General features: G+C 33.4%; 3 protein-coding genes across 3 annotated transcripts; all 3 read left to right on the forward strand.

Moving 5' to 3' along the window:
• The first annotated feature begins 7,178 nt into the window (after positions 1 to 7,178).
• LOC139845582 (cell division cycle 5-like protein) lies at positions 7,179 to 8,893 on the forward strand. Its single transcript, XM_071835844.1, has 2 exons — positions 7,179 to 7,529; positions 8,077 to 8,893. The coding sequence occupies exons 1-2, from the start codon at positions 7,353 to 7,355 to the stop codon at positions 8,866 to 8,868; spliced, it is 969 nt and encodes a 322-aa protein (XP_071691945.1). The 5' UTR covers positions 7,179 to 7,352; the 3' UTR covers positions 8,869 to 8,893.
• A 1,910-nt stretch (positions 8,894 to 10,803) lies between these two features.
• Positions 10,804 to 14,736, forward strand: LOC139839603 (alkaline/neutral invertase E, chloroplastic-like). The gene is made up of 7 exons (XM_071829714.1): positions 10,804 to 10,958; positions 11,572 to 12,243; positions 12,426 to 12,591; positions 12,726 to 12,937; positions 13,009 to 13,502; positions 14,027 to 14,075; positions 14,232 to 14,736. Exons 2-7 carry the CDS (start codon positions 11,656 to 11,658, stop codon positions 14,556 to 14,558), a joined length of 1,836 nt encoding a protein of 611 aa, XP_071685815.1. The 5' UTR covers positions 10,804 to 10,958; positions 11,572 to 11,655; the 3' UTR covers positions 14,559 to 14,736.
• Positions 14,737 to 15,694: 958 nt separating this feature from the next.
• On the forward strand, positions 15,695 to 16,501 carry LOC139840656 (F-box/kelch-repeat protein At3g06240-like). Its single transcript, XM_071830909.1, has 2 exons — positions 15,695 to 16,029; positions 16,207 to 16,501. The coding sequence occupies exons 1-2, from the start codon at positions 15,695 to 15,697 to the stop codon at positions 16,499 to 16,501; spliced, it is 630 nt and encodes a 209-aa protein (XP_071687010.1).
• The last annotated feature ends 26 nt before the right edge of the window (positions 16,502 to 16,527 follow it).

The raw sequence follows: 16,527 nt of genomic DNA on the forward strand, positions 1-16,527 counted from the left end.
TAATATTTTTTGAATGTGCATAATTGATTGCAATTTCCATATTGACATCATCAATCTTCTCTACAGAAGGAGTATTGATTTGTGGTTCTTCTTGAATACTTTCTTTTACCTCATTATCAGCTGATTTTCTTTTTCGAGGATTTTTATCTTTGAAACCAATTGGTCTCCCACGTTTCTGGCGTGGCAAAGACTCATGAGTGACATTATTGCCAGCTTTTAGAATTTCAATTCTAGCTGAAGCATTTACTGCTAGTATATATGATTTAGTCACATTTTTGCATCTGTAAATGCATCGGGTAATTTATTCGCAAGTTCTTGCATATGCATTATTTTTTGAATTTTTGTTCCGCATTCTTTTGTGCGAGTATCAAGATACCTTTATTGATATTCACATCATGAAACATCATTTTATTTATTTTTTCATTTCTCCCCCTAATCTAGGGAACAATTTTTCATTAAAATGACAATCAGCAAAAACGTGCTGTAAAAACATCACCCGTCATGGATTCAATATATCTTATGATTGAAGATATTTCATATCCAACATATATTTCAATCCTTCTTTGAGGAACCATTTGTTGTGGTGGTGCAATTAAAAATACACTGTACAACCAAATGTTCTAAGATGGAAAATATTTGGCTCTCGACCAAAATTAAGTTGGTAATGGAGAATATTTATGACTTGCGCTTGGTTTAATGCGAATTAATGTCGCATCATGTAAATTTACATGTCCCCATATAAATATTGAGAGTTTTGTACTCATTACCAATTGTCTAGTTATTAGCTGCAAGCGTTTATCTATTGATTCAGCTCAACCAATTTTGTGTATGCACATGAGTAACTGGATGTTCAACAACAATCCCTGTAGACATATAATAAACATTAAATGCTTGAGATGTTAACTCACCAACATTATCAAGTCTCATCCTTTTAATGGTGTAATCAGAAAAATGTGTTCTCAATTTAATAATATGTGCAAGAAACTTTGCAAATGCCATATTACGGCTTGATAACACACAAACATGAGACCATCCTCTAGATGCGTCTATTAGAACCATGAAATATCAAAATGGTCCACATGATGGATGAATTGGTCCATATATATAACCTTGAATTCTTTCAAGAAACATTGGTGATTCTTTCTCAATATTCTTTTTCATTAATCACCATATGTGCTTTTCATTAATCACCATATGTGTTTTTCATTTATCACCATATGTGCTTTTTCATTAATCACCATATGCGCTTTTCATCATATATCCTTTTCACCATATGCGCTGCGCTTTTCATCATATGCGCTTTTCATCATATGCGTTTTTCATCATATGCGCTGCTCTTTTCATCATATGCGCTTTTCATCATATGCGCTTTTAATCATATGCGCTGTACTTTTCATCATATGCGCTTTTAATCATATGCGCTGCGCTTTTCATCATATGCGCTGCGCTTTTCATCATATGCGCTGCGCTTTTCATCATATGCGCTTTTTATCATATGCGCTTTTCATCATATGCACTGCGCTTTTCATCATATGCGCTTTTTATCATATGCGCTGCGCTTTTCATCATATGTGCTTTTAGGTGCTACATAGGTATTTCTCATTTCCAGTTATCATCGACTGATAATCATATCCATTATAATATATATCAGAGAAACTTAACAAATTTCTTTTTGATTTGAGAGAAAACAAGACTTTATTTATCAGAAAATTCGTACTATTTGGTAACATGAATTTTTGCCTTTTCTGTTCCTTATATCAAGTTTGCAAGACCAGATATAGTATTTATAATTCCTTCATTTGATTTAAATCAATGAAATATTTCTTAAATTTGATCATAGTGTGTATGTTATCACTATCTGCAATACATAGGTCTTTACCATTTAATTGATGTTGTATTTCAGCAGGATTCATACTAAAACTTCAAATAAGATAAGCAAATAATGAGTTATATTTCAGCAAGATAATCAGATTATATTACCTGCAAACAAGTTACAATCTGAAGTACATAAAAGATAACACTTAATAAACATATGCGTTATGGTCTAAAACCATTTATTTATGAGTGATACATAACAAGCTAGGCATCTTAGAAAATTCAAACCATTCAAGTCTCAAGGTAGCTCAAGGTTTATTTAATCAAGATTTTTCAACAGATTCACTATCGTTTTCTTTTCTTTTGGGACTTATTTGTAGAGCTAAACAAGATGTTCATGTATTCAAGAAATACTAGACTGATGATTCACGTTACCAGACCATTAATAAGAATCTCTGGGATTCTTATAAGAGCGTCTACTAACATCTTCAATTTTATTCTTTCATGGATCACCATTATTTCTTGATAATTAATATCGTATCTATCTTTGAGTATTTTCCATAATACACTTGGATCTTCGATCATATAATATGTAGATTCTAAGGACTCGTCAATATGTTTGCTAAGAGAAATACTTGCTATTGTTTTCTCTTGTTCGGAACAATTGTTATTTTCATTCAGGTTTTCTAAAATACCGATTGATTTGAGATGTTTTTCAACATTCATAACCCATGTTAAGTAGTTGTTCCCACTTGATTCTAAAGGAGCAAATTTAAGCCCTTTCAAATTCGACATTTTCTATTATCAAAAGATGAATAACATAAATCATAACCATAATCAACTTCTATTCATAGAAAAATAATAAAATAAAATTAGAATCATTTTAAATTCATAAGTAGCGAACAACAGAATAATGGCATGATTACAAATGATAAAACCACAAGAGCAGGATAGAATATAGGTTCACCCGGTGGCATATTAGCAACAATGATGATAGTTAGTATGACCAATACAATAGGAAAAATCATCCTTGTGTTAATCATCTTTACAAAAAACCTTTTGAGAGTGGTAATTGTTAGTGTATCTAAGATTGTTATTAGACATTTGTCTTACCCTTTAAGTATTCTTATCCATTAAGGATACTTAACCATTAAGTATTCTTATCCATTAAGAATTCTTATCCATTAAGGATACTTAGCCATTAAGTATTCTTATCCATTAAGGATTCTTATCCATTAAGTATTCTTATCCATTAAGGATACATAGATATTTTAGTATCCTTAGTTGTTAAGTAATTATCGATATTCGTGATACTTACCTCTTAAGTTTTCTTAGAGGTTAAGAAAGTTAGTTTTTTGTAGCCTATAAATAGAAGTTGTAATCAAGAGTTGTATAAGATAACAAATCTTCAAATAATACAACCAACCTTCAAATTATATCTATTCTACATTTTCATTATTTATTCTAATCTACTTAGCAACAAAGTCTTGCTATTTTAATCTTTAGCAACAAAGTCTTGCTACCTTAATCTTTCAAGTGTAGAATTCTATTCTATTCTTGAACATTTACATTGGTATAAGAGCTCTCTTCTTAAGGGGCTGTTTTATTCATGCTAAAGAAATTTTAGACTAGACATGGCATTTAGTTCAACTGCTCCAGCAATTCCAATATTTAATGGGTTGCACTATCATATTTGGACAGTAAAGATGAAGACATATTTGAAGTCTCAAGGTTTATGGAAGGTTGTAGAGACTAATGAAGATCCTCCAGCACTTAGAGCAAACCCAACTGTTGCTCAATTAAGAAATTATGAAGAAGAGTTGCTGAAGAAAGACAAAGCACTTACCTGTTTACATTCAGGACTTGCTGATCAAATTTTCACCTCAATAATGGATTTGGAGACACCAAAAGCTGTGTGGGATAAAATCCAAGATACCTATGAAGGTTCTGATAGAGTAAAAGCTGTCAGATTATTGACTCTCAGACGAGAGTTTGAATTATTGAAAATGAACGATGATGAACTCGTGAAAGATTATTCATCGCGAATAATGGATGTTGTTAATCAGATTAGACTTCATGGTGATAAGATTTCAGACCAGAAAGTGGTGGAGAAAATAATGATAAGTGTTCCTCAAAAGTTTGAAGCCAAAATTTCTGCAATAGAAGAATCTTGTGATGTTAGTATGCTTACAGTTCCTGAACTAACCAGTAAGCTTCAAGCACAAGAACAGAGGGTCTCTATGAGATCTGAAGAAAAGGTTGAAGGTGCTTTTCAAGCATCTTAAAAAAAACAAGGCTGAGAATTCAAGACAAAACACGTACAAGAAAGGAAATTACAAAGGTACTTTCCCTCCATGTAAAATTTGTCAAAATACAAATCATGAAGAAGTTGATTGTTGGTTCAAAGATAAAGCAAACTTTAAGTGCAATTTTTGCAAAAGGTTTGGACATATTGAGAAATATTGTAGAGCAAAGAAAAATCACGGCCAAACAAAGGAACTTCAGTTGGCCAATGTCTCTGAGGAAAATCAGAAAGCTGATGAACACTTGTTCATGGCGTCACATGTCTCTGAGAAAAATCAGAAAGCAAATGAAGCTTCCATTTCAAGTTTCAAAAATGAATCTCATTTTCATTCCGATGATCCAAAATTTGATGTCGAAGACACAACTGACACCGAAGTTTTAAGAACTAAAAAAATTATTGATGTTTACGGGTCTTGTAATTACGTTGTTATGGAGCCAGAAAGCTATATTGAAACTTCCAAACATGATGAATGGAATGAAGCCATGAAAGTAGAACTTGAAATGATAAAAAAAAAATGACACATGGAGGCTTGTTGATCTGCCAAAGGGTGTGGACTTTGGAGAAACTTTTGCTCCAGTTGCTCGTCATGATGTGATCAAGTTATTGTTAGCTGTAGCTGCTCAACGCAATTTGAAAATTCATCATCTTGATGTGAAATCTGCATTTTTGAATGCTGAACTTGAGGAGGAGATTTATGTAAAGCAACCTCAAGGCTTTGAAGTAGCCGGTCAAGAAGATAAAGCATACAGACTATATAAGGCGCTTTATGGTCTAAAGCAAGCACCAAGGGCGTGGTATTCTAAGATCGATGCTCATTTTATGAATCATAATTTCAGGAGGAGTTCAAGTGCATTTTGCTGGAACTCAAAGAAGCAAAGAATTGTCGCACAATCTACTGCAGAGGCAAAATATATAGCAATCGCATATGCTCTTAATCATGTTGTTTGGATGAGAAATGTGCTGTCCGACTTGGATCTAACTCAAGAATGTCCAACAGTAATCTATTGTGATAACAAGTCTGCTATTGCTATAGCAGAGAATCCGGTGCAACATGGAAGAATGAAACACATCAATGTCAAATATCATCCTGTTCGAGAAGCCGAGAAGAATGGAGAAGTCAAGCTGAAATATTACACCTCTGATGATCAATTGGCAGATATACTTACATAGTCTCTTACGGGAATGAAGCTAGATCAATTAAAGACTCGACTTATGATGTCCAACAAAAATCTTAAGGAGGAGTGTTAGTGTATCTAAGATTATTATTAGACATTTGTCTTACCCTTTAAGTATTCTTATCCATTAAGGATACTTAACCATTAAGTATTCTTATCCATTAAGTATTCTTATCCATTAAGGATACTTAGCCATTAAGTATTCCTATCCATTAAGGATTCTTATCCATTAAGTATTCTTATCCATTAAGAATACATAGATATTTTAGTATCCTTAGTTGTTAAGTAATTATCGATATTCGTGATACTTACCTCTTAAGTTTTCTTAGAGGTTAAGAAAGTTAGTTTTTTGTAGCCTATAAATAGAAGTTGTAATCAAGAGTTGTATAAGATAACAAATCTTCAAATAATACAACCAACCTTCAAATTATATCTATTCTATATTTCCATTATTTATTCTAATCTACTTAGCAACAAAGTCTTGCTATTTTAATCTTTAGCAACAAAGTCTTGCTACCTTAATCTTTCAAGTGTAGAATTCTATTCTATTCTTGAACATTTACAGTAATATGAGAAAATGAAGATTGATTTGTGAAAATGTGAAAACGGATATGTTTATTTTATATTCGAAAAATATAGTCGTTATAACGTCGTCAGTTGACGTTAACAACTGTTATGTATATATGACCGTTGTAACGTCGTTAGTTGACGTTAACGACTGTTATGTACTCGTTTATTAATAATAATTTTAATAAAAGAATTTTATTAGTACAAATACGATTACTATAAATACATTTAGTATAAATACGTTTAGCATAAATACAAAAATTAAGAAAATAAACATATTATGCATAAATAATAAATTTTAAGAATAAACATTAGTATGCATGAAATAAATAAAAATTAATTGCATAAGTAATCATAAATGTTAGATAACATAAATATAGATGTTAGTGAAGCTAATAAGAGTTAGATTACAGAAATATAATTCAGGCAGTATAACCGACCATATATAACTTAATTAACATAAATATAAATGTTAGTGAAGCTAATAAGAGTTAGATTACAAAAGTATAATTTTACTTATGATAATAATAATATTTACCTTAATAATAAATAATAGAAGATATCGTTAAAGAATTTCTTACCTTGATTAGTGACTTGTACTTGCTTAGATAAACCTTGATTATACGGAGCACTTCGTGCTGATAACGTGTTATAATTTAGTAGTTTATAACTACCTTTAGTGGTTTATTTCAATTATAATCTACTACGGAGTAATAATAGAGAAGAAAGAAGGAAGTATGAAATATTATTGAATGATTGTGTACTCAATATCCTTACAACTGATTGATATTTATAATACTAAAATTTTACTATACATCCGTGTCTTCAATGATATATGTTAGGTGAAATAGTAATGAAATTTGAATTCATGTGAAAATTGGCATCCACCTTCTTTGACTTTAGTATCATAACACTTTCAAAACTTCTCTTCATATCGATATTCATTTTTCTGCGCCATATTATGATCTCCTTTTTCTTCAATCCAAACTTTCCAACAAATCATTGACTCCTCGAATACAATGGAATTTCACATTTGACGAATCTTTCGCGCTATCTCCTCTTATTAAAACAATAGAATGTTCGTGTGAATTACGACCCTCAGCTTGGAATGTGTGCAAGTATTTCATGATGAGCAATGAAATAAATAAATATATAAAATAATAATTATAACTAAATATATAAAATATACAATAATAATGATAACTATAATTATAATTATAATTATATAATTATAAATATGATATGATGATAATAACTCTCCAACATTTCTTCCTGAAAATATTATAACTTGGCCCTCAAGTACTTAACATGAGTAATAAATATTGTGCCTGTCGAAATCGAATACCATAAATAAAACAAACCCATCTTCAAAACAAAACCTTCATCCGACTACACGAGAAGAAAACCCAAATCGAAACCGATTATCGGCGTATACGGAATAACTAAAATACAATTAGGAGAAATTGTTGTGTACAATCCAAACAGCGAAGATGAGGATTATGATAAAGGGCGGTGTTTGGAAAAACACCGAAGACGAAATCCTAAAAGGCGCTGTTATGAAATACGGGAAGCATCAATGGGCTCGTATATCATCGCTACTTGTTCGTAAATCGGCTAAACAATGTAAAGCTCGGTGGTATGAGTGGCTGGATCCCTCAATCAAAAAAGTACGTACGTTTTTTTATCATATAATAATCTTATTGTGCATATGTATTTTAAATAATTGTTTATATTTGATTCGATGGTGTTGCTAGGTATTAGAGTATTGTTTAATTGTTAAGTTGCTATTTGAAATTAGGTTACGTAACATGATACTTTATTACTGTATAAATTCAATAGTAATGCGAACTTTGTGGTCCTTATGGAACCATCTAGAATTTATTTGGTGTCACATTGGTATGTTTATGCATCTAAAAAAACTTTATATCAATAAAAATTGATTTCAGATTAATTTGACTTGCTGGTTGCTGAACTATTTAGGTTATTGCTATAGCCAACTAAGTCATATGTTTTTTTAGATGGTGACAATAATGGAATATGTATGAAATACAATTAACCATTACTGCCTTTTAGGTCATTTATTCGTTTGTTATTATTGTTTTTGTTAATTTGTTATTTGTTAATTGTTAATATTGTTATTGTTAGTGTATATGGCTTTCACCAATTTTGAAGCTCTTTAAGTGGTCAATTCTAATCATTTGTAAACCGGTACAGATTGATTGGACCAGAGAAGAAGATGAAAAGCTGCTTCATTCGGCTAAGTTTACGCCCACCCAATGGAGAACAATTGCTCCAATTGTAGGTCGCACACCATCCCAATGTCTCGAGCGATATGAAAAACTGCTTGATGCAGCTTGTGCCAAGGATGAAAGTTATGAACCTGGGGATGATCCCAGAAGATTGCGTCTTGGGGAGATCGATCCAAACCCGGAATGTAAGCCTGCACGGCCAGACCCGGTTGATATGGACGAGGATGAAAAACAAATGCTTTCAGAAGCACGGGCACGGTTAGCTAATACCAAGGGCAAAAAGGTCAAAAGAAAAGCTCGGGAGAAGCAACTTGAAGAGGCTAGAAGGCTTGCTTCTTTGCAGAAGATAAGAGAACTTAAGGCAGCTGGAATTGATAATAGAGATAGGAAGACAAAGCGAAAGGGGATTGATTACAACGTTGAGATCCCGTTCGAGAAAAGGCCGCCTCCTGGTTTTTATGACGTGGCTGATGAAAATTCGATAGTTGAACAACCTATTTTTCCGACGACTATTGAGGATATGGAAGGTGAAAGACGGGCTGATAAGGAGGCCCGTTTGAGAAAACAGGATATCGCGAGGAACAAGATTGCAGAGAGACAGGATGCCACATTGGCTATATTACATGCAAACAAGATGAATGATTTAGAAACTGTCAGAAAAAGACCGAAGATGAACCTCCCGATACCACAAATTTCCGATTATGAATTGGAACGTATTGCAAAATTCAGTCTTCCTGCTTTAGTGAGGAACTCTTAGAGGGTGTTTTAGATCTAAAATAATAGTACACAAATTTAGAAAGAAAAAAAAAAAGAAAAAAAAGGGCAACTAGAACGGAGCTAAGTATCAAAAGATATGAACTTTCAAGCTTTATAGATTGCAATCTGAAATTTGGGTCATTCACAAACAATTGTTGTTGCGAGAGCATTTTTGCAACTTTTTTGTTGGGCAAAATGTAATAGTCGGTTGGAAAAAATAGCATTTTGGTTACTATCTCTTATTTTATGTGAAATATATATGCTACTTTTTTTTATTAAATTTGTGCAGTTTTACAAGTTTAAACATTATCAACACTGCGCAAATTGCATAATTGCTTAAATGAGGTGTCATTGATGTGGCTTTTATGAAAGTATCAATCAATATTAGATTTTGGTTCGAGAAAGTGAAAATGTGAAAAAGATGTGAATTATTTGTAATTCGAAAGTACATTATTAGCCTTTTGTCGTTTTAAGAAAATGAGAAAGTGAATATCAAGTTATTTAATCTTTATACCTTCACTTTATTCACATGGAATAACAATCACTTTCATATGCCCCAACAAAGTTTCTAACGCAAAAGATACTACCTTATCCATCCATTAGAGTTATACTCGTTTGAAATTTGTATCACATAATTATATACAAGTGATTTGCATATTAAAAACTAGGATTTGCTAATGACGACCCTCGTTGTTAACACGCTTAAAATAATAATCAACTAATAAAATACAAGTGTTTTAAGCGTATAGGATTTATATTATTTCTTGAACAAGTAAACGAATAAAAATATAAGGTTTTTGTGTTTGGACTTTATTTTCACTCTAGGCGCCTAACAGGATTATCCGACTTCCTAGTTATCTCAAAATATATTGGTAATCTATCGATTTAGAAACTGTAGACGTTGTTTCTAAGGATCTTAGGACGCTTGTAATCCGATCTAGTGGCGAAAATCACTAGAACGAAGGTAAATCGAATATTGGGTCGTAACTGGGTCGAATTAGTCGAACCTAGGGTTTAATCTAGATTAGGACGACTCATAAACGATACGATGCTATTCGGTGGTATTCGGTATTGGGATCGACTGGGACCCAAAGTAGACGAATTAGGGTAAAGGGAATGAGTAACCTCTCAAAGGAGGTCAAGTCCCGTATATATACTGCATATCAAACACAGTCGGTCGACTGTGTTAGACAGTCGGTCGACTATGTGACACAGTCGGTCGAGTGTGTCAACACACTCGGTCGACTGTGTATGCATTGTAACTATTGATATAAAATATTAAAGCGCGCACACACACATAGCAAATCAATAGTCACAAATTAAATGTTATTACATGACTAAATGTATTAAAACCATAAAAGACTACGAACTAGGGATTACATACACCAACAGAAACATCGTTTAAAGTTGACCCATTTTTAAATATATAATGACTAATTTGATACCAAAACTCACACGCTAACTTGGTATACGTTTCTTGATGTGTCACAAGGTTGGGACCTGGTAAGTTCGTTCAAGTAAACTGATATGCATTATGCAACCGATATATCTTGGATTCTTGTCAAATCAGATTTAAGTTCAATATTGTTGACCTGTAAACCCAAATTGACCCACCCGAATTGTCAATATTGGAATAATAAATTGGAAATAGAAACACTATCTTTTTGGCGCAAGGATGAGAGATGATTCAATATTTTCATCTGTATTATAAATAAAATAAATAAATTTTTATCTAAAATAAAAATAACGTGACAAAAGAAACGTGTCCCACTTTACATATAAATATCTATAAGTTTTTATGTAGAAAAAAATGAAAAACAAAACGTGACAAAAGAAATCAACGGAGACATGTATGGCTAGAAAGTAGAAACGTAACAGGAGCACATTACTTCTTCAATCGTACATGCGTTCAAGTTTCATTTTTCTTCCCCACATTTTTTTAATTTTTATTATACAAAAAAAAAAAAAAAAAAAAAAAAAATACCCGTATGAATTACTACATACAGACGGCCATTGCTCAACTGAGTATCATCAAAATATAACCGTTCATCGATTCAACTTCAATTACTGTATCTAACGGTCTGCAATAAGGTACGTTGTGGTGCTTTATTATATTTTCATGATTATTTATTTATTGAATTGAATGTTTTTAAAACCCAACTCATAAATGCTGTTTGTTAGTTTGTTTAAATTGGGTTTATGATGATCTATAGAAAAAAAGAAGTTAAATTTAATTGTATAATGTGTGTTTTATTCTCACTAAAGAGATTGATTCTGTTTATTTAAGTACATGGATCATGTGATAAATTAGGGTTTAATCATTCTTATATATAAATATGTTTCATTTGTTTTACTTTATCTGTTGATGATCATTATAAAGTATTGGTTTTGTTATGGACTGCTTTAACATGCACTGCTGAAACAATCAATCAACTTTATGTTGGTAATATTGGATTTTGACTATTTTTGGTCAAACTTGGCTATTTTTGGAGCATACATATATATATCTGTGTTTGTTTACTTTATATGTGAAAACTGAGGTTTATCATGTAGCCACCTTCATAGTACTACATTTATGGTTTAAAGTTTGAAAACTGTAATATAATTTGAAGTTAATCTTGAATTTGAAAATTGCATTATTTTATTCAAAAACAACTTAATATTAAAGTTTGTAACTTTATTATATATTGATTGATATAAGCAGAAGAGGAGGACCAGAGTGATTGAATTCAATACTGTAGTTTGGATTTCGCTACAAAAATAGAGATTTTATATAATAATTGTTACTATGGGTTCATCTGAAGTAATGCTACAAGTGTTATGTGGGGCAACACCTTTTATTAAGTCCGACGCAAAATACTCTCGTGAATCTTTTATAAAATGCAAAAAGAGAAACGACTCAGTAGCAATTCGGGTTTTCAAGCGTTCAAGCATCTTCACAAGTGAAAAATTCAAAAACCGACAGTTCGGGAATTCGAGATGTAAATGTCAGAATGCTGAAAGTGTTAGTGAATCTACTACTGATAATGAAAATGGAAGTTTATTTGTGGGTAATTCAAAACAGTTTAATGGATTTCAAGATACAGTTCATACACCAAATCTCGTGGATTCAAAGGAAGTTTTTAAGATTAAGAAGGAAACGGAGATTAGTGTTGATAAGATTGAGGATGAAGCGTGGGACCTACTGCGTGACTCCATAGTGAATTATTGTGGTAGTCCTATTGGAACGATAGCTGCAAATGACCCCACGAGCTCCAGTGTTCTTAACTATGATCAAGTTTTCATTCGTGACTTCATACCTTCGGGTATAGCTTTCTTATTAAAAGGGGAGTATGAAATCGTCCGCAATTTCATTCTTCACACACTTCAATTGCAGGTAGGCTACAGTTTTATAGTTTAAAGTCTTATTGGAACAATGTATCTTAATCTGTTACTTAGTTAGCTAATGATAAAGGTCACAACTTTTGAAATAATTTGTAGCTCACAAATGTGTTCTTGATAAATGAGTTGCGATAAAGCGAAAAATGTTGACTTTTGTTTGACTTTATTGTTTTTTAGAGCTGGGAGAAAACAATGGATTGTCATAGTCCTGGTCAAGGGTTGATGCCGGCCAGTTTCAAGGTTCGTACAATACCCCTCGAGGGTGATGAAAGTGCAACAGAAGAAGTATTAGATCCCGACTTTGGAGAGGCTGCAATCGGCCGTGTTGCCCCTGTAGATTCTGGTAAATCGACCCGTTTGGGATAAAAACACCACCCAAATTGACCCGTTCATTAAACAAAAACTAACACAATCACGGAAACCTCTAGTCCATATGCTTGTTTTTTTACCCTTGTTTAATTTTTTTTTTTTTATCAGGCTTATGGTGGATTATATTGTTGCGTGCGTATGGAAAGAGTTCAGGAGATATGTCATTGCAGGAGAGAATCGATGTTCAAACTGGAATCAAGATGATTTTAAAATTATGTCTTGCTGATGGTTTCGATATGTTTCCTACGTTACTGGTAGCAGATGGTCCTTGCATGATCGACCGACGTATGGGCATTCATGGCCACCCTCTCGAAATCCAGGTAATCTTGTTGACCGAAGTAAACATTTTCTTAACCAGTTATCAGGCAATTAAATAGTTTAATGATTTCAGGCACTATTTTATTCAGCATTAATGTGTGCGCGTGAGATGCTTGCACCAGAAGACGGATCAGCAGACCTTGTAAGAGCCTTAAACAACCGTCTAATTGCATTATCGTTCCACATCAGAGAGTATTACTGGATAGATTTAAAGAAATTAAATGAAATTTATCGTTACAAGACAGAAGAGTATTCTTATGATGCTGTAAACAAATTCAATATTTACCCTGATCAAATATGTCCATGGTTAGTTGAATGGATGCCGAATAGAGGAGGTTACCTAATCGGGAACCTGCAACCTGCCCATATGGACTTTCGGTTTTTCTCTTTAGGGAACTTTTGGTCAGTAGTGAGCAGTTTAGTTACGACCGAACAGTCACACGCGATTTTGGATCTCGTTGAAGCTAAATGGACAGATTTAGTTGCTGACATGCCTTTCAAGATTTGTTATCCTGCTCTTGAAGGTCAAGAGTGGCAAATTATAACCGGAAGTGATCCTAAGAACACGTAATATTTCTATCCTATTTTATGTTTTCTTGACAAAATTACGCGGTTGGTCCCTAAACTTTGTTCTAAATTGCTAGGGACTAAAGTCTATTTTTGACTTGGATGACCATGATGTTTGCACATGTTACGCGTTTGGTCCCCAACGTTGACGGACGTTGGTCAAATTTCGTTAAGTGCCCACATGTGCACCTCACATGAGGGTATTTTTCCGTCTTAAGTTCCCTTCTTTTTATCAATTCAAACTCTTTTTTAATTAATCTATCTTTATCTTTAAATACCCTCACGGCCTCGCATGCAATGCACATGTGAGCACTTAACAGAAGTTGAATAACTGTCGTTAGTGCTAGGGGTTAGTGCTAGGTACCAACTGCGTAACATGCGCAAACGCCACGGTCATCCAAGTCAAACTAGACTTTAGTCCCTAACGTGCAATTTGGGACAAAGTTAAGGGACCAACCGCGTAATTTCGTATCTTTACTTACGTTACCATGGAATTCTTCGTAATATATTGTGGGTTTTTGCAGGCCTTGGTCATACCACAATGGAGGTTCATGGCCAACATTGCTTTGGCAGGTACATAGATGTTCATGAAATTGTATCGTGGTTTAGGTTCTCGTTGACTTTAATTGGAAGTATTTTGATTAGGAATGTAGTTGGTTTGACTAAAAAGTCAAAACATACCTCCAAGAATGGATGAACTTATTATAAAAAAGTTTTATTTATTTATAGCTTACAGTGGCATGCATCAAGATGGGCAGACCAGAAATTGCAGAAAGAGCGGTGAAGATAGCAGAGGGACGATTAGCTCAAGACAAGTGGCCTGAATACTACGACACCAAAAGAGGACGGTTCATTGGGAAGCAATCTCGTCTATTTCAAACATGGACTATCGCAGGTTATCTTGTGTCGAAACTACTCCTTGCGGACCCTACCAAGGCCAAGATTCTGATGACGGATGAGGATTCTGAGCTTCTCAATGCATTTTCTTCAATGATCACGTCTAGCCCACGTAAGAAACGCGGCCCTAAGGGTTCTCAGAAGACTTACATTGTTTGAGCTTCTTTTTTGATCAAGCTCAATTGTGTTTCATGTATAGATAGATTATATAAAAAGGGGCGAACCGTTGAGCCACTTGTGGTTTTTATTCATTTACGAAGCAGAACGAAAGGACATGTAAATATGTGATTTGTTCTTGTATTTCTTGATAGTAATAAAATCACCCCATTCTTAGACAGTTTATGGTCTAACAGATCTTTAAAACACAATTATTCATGAGCATATACCAAATGTTACAGCCACATTGACAGTTTTAGATTTACAGCATAACACCCAAAAAAAACAAATTTAAAGATCATAATATTAAGTTCAAAGAACCATTAGTACACAGTGATTAAGCAGTAGCTGATGCTCCTTCTGCAGGCCAGAACTCGGTTTTCTTCCCGGTTTTGGAAACGGTCTGGAGAACAGCATCCGGCTGCACATTACCCTTCACCGTCACTTTTTGTTGTTCCAGATCAATGTCAAAAGTTTCCACCCCTGAACAATTTATTCAACACAATTACTAAGAGTGTGACTAAATATGAAAGATGAAAGAGACAAGCTCCCATGGGGAACATAGTTTATGAAAAGGCATACACTTTTACATATTTATAAAAAAGGTATAAATGGGTAAAAAAAACTCGTATATTAGATTATATTGGGTTAACACCAACATTAAAGCCCAATAAAATAATGAATGATTCATAAAAACCATCCACGCCGAATTCATAAATCTCAAGAATTCCCAAAACCCCGTCATAAACCCTAACAATCCTAAAAAGCGGCAACTTCATTATTATATCTATCTATCTATCTATCTATCTATCTATCTATCTATCTATCTATCTATCTATGTAATTATTATATTTATATATTTATCTTCTAAACCGGCTATTCCACATTCCGCCTTTTGTAGTCTTGTAATCAAACTCAATTATTTTTTATTTTTATTTTTTTCAATTCTAATGGATGATGTGGTTGAGGATATACTTGTAAGATTGGATGCGGAAGATGTTGTTTGATGCAAGAGTGTTTGTAAGTCATGGTATAATTTAATATCATCTACTTATTTTGTTGACGCTCATCTTAAACGTAGCTACATTAACAATCGTGAACATGGATATTTAAGAATTGATGTACGCTATGAACATGATATGGTTGGTTCCTGTGATGGGCTTGTTTGTGTATGTTCCTATGAAGGTGAGTTTTTAGTAACTAATCCTTCCACTCGAGAGGTTAGAAAACTGCCAATGCCACCTCTTTACAAGGACATGGAAGAAGAAGTACCTTGGGGTTTTGGTTATGATTCTTCTACCCATGATTACAAGGTTGTTGTTGGCTTTAATGAATCAGAGCATCATACGCGCTTTCAAGTGTTATCTTTAAAATCAAATGAATGGAGATTCATTGGAGATGGCCATTATTCTTCTACCCGTTATAATACCGATTATTCTAATGTTGGTTTTTTATATGATGGGACACTGCATTGGTTTGTGGATGATACGAAGAATAAGATGACAATTATTCTATCGTTTGATCTATCTCTAGAGAAATTCACAGAAACTCCCTAACCTAGTGAGGTGGAATATGTATTTGATGATGAAGACAAACTAGAGATGTTTGAAGAACGTCTATGCATATTTCATTTGTGTGATGTTTATGATAGTTATTTACAAAAAGTATGGTTGATGAAAAACTATAATTGTTGGCAACTGCTCCCACATGAATACTATGGTGCTGACGCTACTGCATGCATACTCGATCGCTTTCCAGACAACACCTGGCGTATATGTGATGATGGTAAAGGAAATGTATATCTATTGGAGAGATGGTATCATATTGCAAATCCTACATTTGTCAAGTCACTTGTATCTCCAAATCCTACATTTGTCAAGTCACTTGTATCTCCAAATAACAATACGAGTCGTCTAAAAATGGATTCTAGCTCTCATGAACGGTAAGGCAGACTCTTATTATTTATTGCTTG

The sequence above is a fragment of the Rutidosis leptorrhynchoides genome, chromosome 4 (assembly GCF_046630445.1).
Source record: "Rutidosis leptorrhynchoides isolate AG116_Rl617_1_P2 chromosome 4, CSIRO_AGI_Rlap_v1, whole genome shotgun sequence".
NCBI classification, from domain to species: Eukaryota; Viridiplantae; Streptophyta; class Magnoliopsida; order Asterales; family Asteraceae; genus Rutidosis; species Rutidosis leptorrhynchoides.

Bases quoted from the DNA above. Each gene is read 5' to 3' on its own strand.
- LOC139845582 (XM_071835844.1), top strand. From the start codon at position 7,353: ATGAGGATTATGATAAAGGGCGGTGTTTGGAAAAACACCGAAGACGAA. The intron at 7,530-8,076 runs GTACGTACGTTT...AAACCGGTACAG, and splicing joins TGGATCCCTCAATCAAAAAA to ATTGATTGGACCAGAGAAGA.
- LOC139839603 (XM_071829714.1), top strand. From the start codon at position 11,656: ATGGGTTCATCTGAAGTAATGCTACAAGTGTTATGTGGGGCAACACCT. The intron at 12,938-13,008 runs GTAATCTTGTTG...TAATGATTTCAG, and splicing joins GCCACCCTCTCGAAATCCAG to GCACTATTTTATTCAGCATT. The intron at 13,503-14,026 runs GTAATATTTCTA...GGGTTTTTGCAG, and splicing joins GGAAGTGATCCTAAGAACAC to GCCTTGGTCATACCACAATG.
- LOC139840656 (XM_071830909.1), top strand. From the start codon at position 15,695: ATGGTTGGTTCCTGTGATGGGCTTGTTTGTGTATGTTCCTATGAAGGT. The intron at 16,030-16,206 runs GTTTGTGGATGA...TGTTTATGATAG, and splicing joins TATGATGGGACACTGCATTG to TTATTTACAAAAAGTATGGT.